Below are 5,606 nucleotides of genomic sequence, written 5' to 3' on the forward strand. Positions count from 1 at the left end.
AGGAGTTTGGGTGGGACTATGTGCTTCTTTTCTATTATCCCCTAATTTGTTATAAGCTTGAAAACCAATGTTGAAATGGGTTGTAGCTTGTAGGGGTTTGACTATGATATTGGACTTCTTTTATAAGATTGGGCTTATTTAGTTATGAGCTCTAGAACCAATGTTGAATAGCCTCTTTCCAACATGTTCCCATTGAAGGGTAAGTATGTGCATTGCAAGTTCTACCACTACTTTCGAAAGGTGCATGTAGTTCATATTTAAAACACACCCATAAACTCAAATTTTACATTTAGTCCATGTTCCAAAGATAGGGATAAATTCTTACTAGTTATGCTTACAATTGTTAACAAGAGGACTTGATTATGAGGTTAGTTTGGATCAAATTTGCCAAGAACAGGTTCTTCAAAGAGCATTGTGTTTAACAACTCTAGTTTTCTCAAAGCACACCATCTTGCACTTTGGAGAGTCTCTATTGAAAGTGTGAAACTTGACTAAGAAGGGAACTTTGCTAAAAATTGCAAAATTTTCATTATATTAGCTGATATTTTAAGGTCATTGTTAGGACAACTAGCTTTTGAGTTTCTTTTCTTAGACTTCTAAAGCTATGATGCTCCTTAACATCACAAGGAAAACCCTCAACCTTATCCCATGCAACTTGTTTGATTTGTTTATTTGACACCAAAGTTTGAACTTCAAGCAAGCATTCCCTATCTCATAGACATCATTGCTTCATTGCAAAGTGTAGCCCAAGTGACCAAAGGCCTTAACATAAGTTATAATTTATAAAAAAAAGGGGGGGGGGGGGGGGGGGGGGGGGGGGGTCTTTGAGAAAAGGGAATTCTCACACTTTCCACTTGGAGAAAAACCCAAGGTTCCCCTTTTAAGCATCCACATGAAGTAGCCTTGATTTTTATATATGGAGATATGATGGGCGTAGAGTAGATCTGATAAGCCGTTTTGTTGCAAGGTGGAATCAGCCTTCCTTGATACAAGTAGATATTTATATATTGTCTTCATTCTATGGGCCACTTAATAACAATAAGCTATATAATAAGAACAAATGCATAAAGGTTAATAGCCGAGATGTGTGATAGATATTCATCACAAGTGAGACTTATAGTTTGAGTGAAGCCTATGGGGAAGGTATGAGAATGATTAATCAGTCACAGGATGCTAGCGAAGGGTCCTAACACGTGCCGATTATGTGATGTGGGAATGGGCACACATGTGATGTGTGATGCATGGATGTATGGTATGGTGAGTGTCTTGTTCTTATCTCCATTCTTTTTCATCCGGATCAGAAGCTTGTGGGTACCTTACTCACCGACTGCTTAGATCATAAGCGAGTGAGAGAGAGAGAGAGTGTGTGTGTGTGTGAGAGAGAGAGAGTGTGTGTGTGTAACGGAGTCCTTTTCCCAGCCCAATTTGTCTGCTTTCTTTCAATTATCCCCATTACTACAGCCACAGCTCAATCTTTACTAATCCACAGAGAGAGAGAGAGAGAGAGAGAGAGAGAGAGAGAGAGAGAGAGATTGATTGATTGATTTACCATGGCATAAAAACCCTATCTTGCCCGATTTATTTCATTTTGTTGGCCCCCCCCGGCCCTTTTCCCTCTGTAGCAGACAGCTCTCTCATCAGAAAGGGCGGGAGATTCGAGAAAGAATTTTACCCAACAAAAATGGAGCACAATTTGTTTTGCTGTTGGGGCAAGATCAGGTTCATAAAAATGGTTTTCTGAGCGAGGTACTCTTCTGCCAGATCATAACATTCAGAGAAAGGAAGGAATTGAGAGAGAGAGAGAGAGAGAGAGAGAGAGAGCGAGAGAGAGAGACCTTCCCCTCTTCTTTCTCTCACTCACTCACTCTCTCTTATAGTATGTACACACAGAAAAGCGAGTATAATGTGTGGGCTTCTTCTCTCTGCAGTGTCCGGCCTTCTCATACATATTCCGTCTCTCTGGCTGCAGATTGATGATGTCTAATCTCGAGTATAACTCTGATGGATCCGTGTCACAGCTGTACTTCCCTCGCCCTATATACTCTTCAGCCCCAATTCAGGAAGTAGTTGGGCTTTCTCTGTGATAATTTATTTTACCCAAAATTATGAGTTTATCTCACACAGACAATATGGATCATCACATACATCCATCTTCTATTGATCACTCCCCTACATAATTTGCATGCATCCATGCACGTGATTTGATCCCAAAATGTGCCTCCCCTGCATAGATTTTACCTTCTTATCCCATAACACCATATAAATGGACTTTTGAATTCATTATTTAAAGCTATTAGTATTTGTAATTACTAATATTTACATATCATATATATATATATTTATATATACATATATGTGTATACAGATATAGATATATAGGTATATGTATATCTATATATCCTAGACTCAAGGCAATCCCTGCAGAGAGTGGTACCTTCTCCATGACCAAATGAGGCAAAGGATTTGCACGAGGAATCTTTGTGATTATGGGTATGTATGAGTGTATTGCTGTGACTGATCAGTGTGGGTCGGCTCACTGCATGCTTATATTGACAGCATTTCCGAGGTCATGGGCAATCATAAGGCCAGCCAGATTCTTGCTCCAAACCAGGCTTTAATCACATTTAGCACTAATTCCATTACCTTTGCCTTGATCAGGGAGATTATCTTATCAATGGTACACAGGAAGACCTTCTGGTCAATCATCATCATCATCAGCTTCTTCTTCTTGATCAGCATAATCAGAGGCAGTCTTTTGAGCTCACCTTATATTATTGCTGCAGCGGCACTGCATTGCACAGCAGCATCTAATTATACTCTCTCCAAATCAGATTTTAATCCCTCCTTCAACAACACTTGGGCTTGTTCAGTGCAGGTGTACTAAATTCAGCCTCATCATTAACATTGGGCTGAAGGTTGTTTTCTTGTCTCACCTGAGAGCAGCTGCTGCTGCAGCAGTACTACTGGGACTGTGTGTTATACAGTGGTCTTTATCAAATGCTTGGGCAATTCAATGGAGCTGCCAGTGAAGGGGAGGATCATCATCCAGAAGAGGGCAGCTCTTCACAGGAGGCCTCTTCACAGTACCACAGCTACCCTAATGATCTGACAGAGATTCTTATAGAATGTGCTAGGGCAGCCTCCCACGGTCAATGGCAGACATGCATTAACCTAATCAACATCCTCTCCCAAAGGGCCTCCTCTCACGGTGACTCCCATGAAAGGCTTGTATCCCACTTCTCTGACAGCCTGGCTGCCCATGTCATCTGCACATTGGGTGACACCCAGCCCTTGACCACACAGCTTGCACACCGCCTCCTCGTGCCGCAGCTCACTACCTTCGACAATGAAGCATCCCATGCAGCATACCTCGCCTTCAACCAGATCACTCCCTTCATCAGGTTCTCCCATCTCACTGCAAATCAAGCCATCTTGGAGGCTCTGGAAGGCTGGGACATGGTCCACATTGTGGATTTGGAGATCATGCAAGGTGTCCAATGGCCTCCTCTCCTGCAAGCATTGGCCGAACGCCCCGGTGGGCCGCCTCGTATCCGGATGTCTGGTGTTGCACCCAATATGGCTCTTTTGGAACAGACAGGAGACCGGCTGAGGAGATTTGCAGCCTCACTGGGCCTCCCCTTTTTTGAGTTTCTTCCTCTCCATGCAGGTACCATAGAGAGAATGACTTCTTCCACTGTCGACTCGAGGCCGGGAGAAGCCCTTGCAATCAACTGCATACTTCAGTTACATCATCTGTGGCATGACAAGGCCTCTTTATTGAGCTATCTGCAGTCTCTGCAGCCTCAAGTAATAACAATTTTAGACAGAGAAACTGACTACAACCAGCCCATTTTCATAGATAGGTTTCTGGATGCTTTCAAGCATTATTCTGGCTTGTTCGATTCATTGGAGGCAACGCTACCCCCCTCGAGTATGGAGAGGAGTAGTGTGGAGAGTGTTTGGTTTAAGCAGGAGATTGTGAGCCTGCTGGATTCCAATCAGGGCAATTTGTTGGAAAATCAGTATTCTAAATGGAGGGATTTGCTAAGAGATGAGGGCTTCAATCCAGTCCCCCACAGTGCATTTGCCTTGTCTCAAGCTAGGCTCCTCTTAAGGCTTCATTATCCTTCTGAAGGATACCAATTGAGTGAAGATCAGGAAAATTGCCTCATACTGGGCTGGCAAGGCAGACCACTTTTTGCAGTATCTGTGTGGAACTGATGGTCTTCAATGATTCTTTCTTTTGCTCACTAATTATCAATTTTGGTTACTGGTTTTAGATTGATCAGCACAATATGATACATATGATGGACTGATAACCTGTGGTTGTGATGATTGGCAACTTGAGTTGGAAAATCAGGAAGTGGATGTACACTCATTGAGCTAACAAGTGATCATGCGGACATGGCAACCATGGTTATGCATGATATATTATCAGAGTCCAGCATAACCATGGTTTTCAGAAAATATATCAGAAATTTCCTTTGGGGGAGATTTTGTTTGGATAATGATCACCCCCCTTTCTGCCCTAAAAGTGGTTAACCTAGTTTCCCCATTTCTTTTGTAACTCTCTCACATATCCACCATGTCAAGGTAGCTGTTTGCAAGTTGCCAATTAGCTGCTGGTTAATTATACCTTTGGACATCTTCTGATCTAGTTTATGATCAGCGGAATAGAATTTGCATCAAAGAGAGACTTCACCTATTAGCTCATGTGGTTCACATGACCAAATGTCATGTACTTCAAAAACAGTTTAGCCTCACAATAGTGATCAGCGCTTAACTTTACTGCAAAGATAACGGACCTTACTTAGACTAATTACTTCTCTCCATTGTTGATCTAATCAGTGCTTTCTCCAAATCAGGGTACTTGATTATACCACTCTTGAGTAAATCAAGCTGCTAGTACAGTTTCAGATTACAGTGTCTTCTTAATGTTGTTGCTATAAGCAGCTGTTTTATCTTTGTCTTCAATTTTGCTTAATCAGATGCGTATGATTAACAACAACTGAAGATTCTGAAGAAGATCAAGCATGTGGGTTGGCCACTAAACAAATGACTAGTGTTTCTACACATGACCTGTTAATGAGAATCTTGATTTGGAATCTGAAATGGGTATATCTGCCAATGAAGAAGTGTAGGCGAATAGGGATAACCTTATGTGATTTAATTATGCCAATTGGGTGATTATGCTTGACCAGGAGGACATGCAATTATGATATGTAGCTCTAATTATATGACAGAAATACATATATGGGTAAGCAAAGGCCATGGCCAGCTGCCTAAAAAGCGACTCTGATGATGCGGAATCCGGATCCATCAACGGCTTTTAATTTTTCAGTCTTTCTTGTTTTGGGTTTGTCTGTTTCTACCGATTGTCCAAACAAAACAAGCTTTTATTGACATTGATTGATACTAAATTTTGCTGTTGACTTTCTGTTAGAAAAGCTCTGTGTGTGTGTGGGTGGGCACTGGGCATTGGGCTGCAGGCGTGATGCCTACGCATGCATGCGTTTCTGCAGGATCGCGCGGGCCGCGGCACTCTAGTAATCATGGATTTCTGTGTATGTGGGCTGGACGAATGAATCCAACTGTTTTGGTATGAG

At 42.0% G+C, this 5,606-nt stretch overlaps 1 protein-coding gene across 1 annotated transcript; it reads left to right on the forward strand.

The window, feature by feature from the left end:
• Positions 1-1,378: 1,378 nt before the first annotated feature.
• On the forward strand, positions 1,379-4,907 carry LOC148010625 (scarecrow-like protein 18). Its single transcript, XM_087672129.1, has 2 exons — positions 1,379-1,746; positions 1,970-4,907. The coding sequence occupies exon 2, from the start codon at positions 2,998-3,000 to the stop codon at positions 4,219-4,221; it is 1,224 nt and encodes a 407-aa protein (XP_087528255.1). The 5' UTR covers positions 1,379-1,746; positions 1,970-2,997; the 3' UTR covers positions 4,222-4,907.
• The last annotated feature ends 699 nt before the right edge of the window (positions 4,908-5,606 follow it).

This window comes from Lygodium microphyllum, chromosome 29 (genome assembly GCF_053477565.2).
Source record: "Lygodium microphyllum isolate KBCC chromosome 29, Lygodium_microphyllum_v1.1.10, whole genome shotgun sequence".
Lineage (NCBI taxonomy): Eukaryota > Viridiplantae > Streptophyta > Polypodiopsida > Schizaeales > Lygodiaceae > Lygodium > Lygodium microphyllum.

Excerpts from the sequence above, each read along its gene's own strand:
- LOC148010625 (XM_087672129.1), top strand. The coding sequence starts at position 2,998 with ATGCTTGGGCAATTCAATGGAGCTGCCAGTGAAGGGGAGGATCATCAT.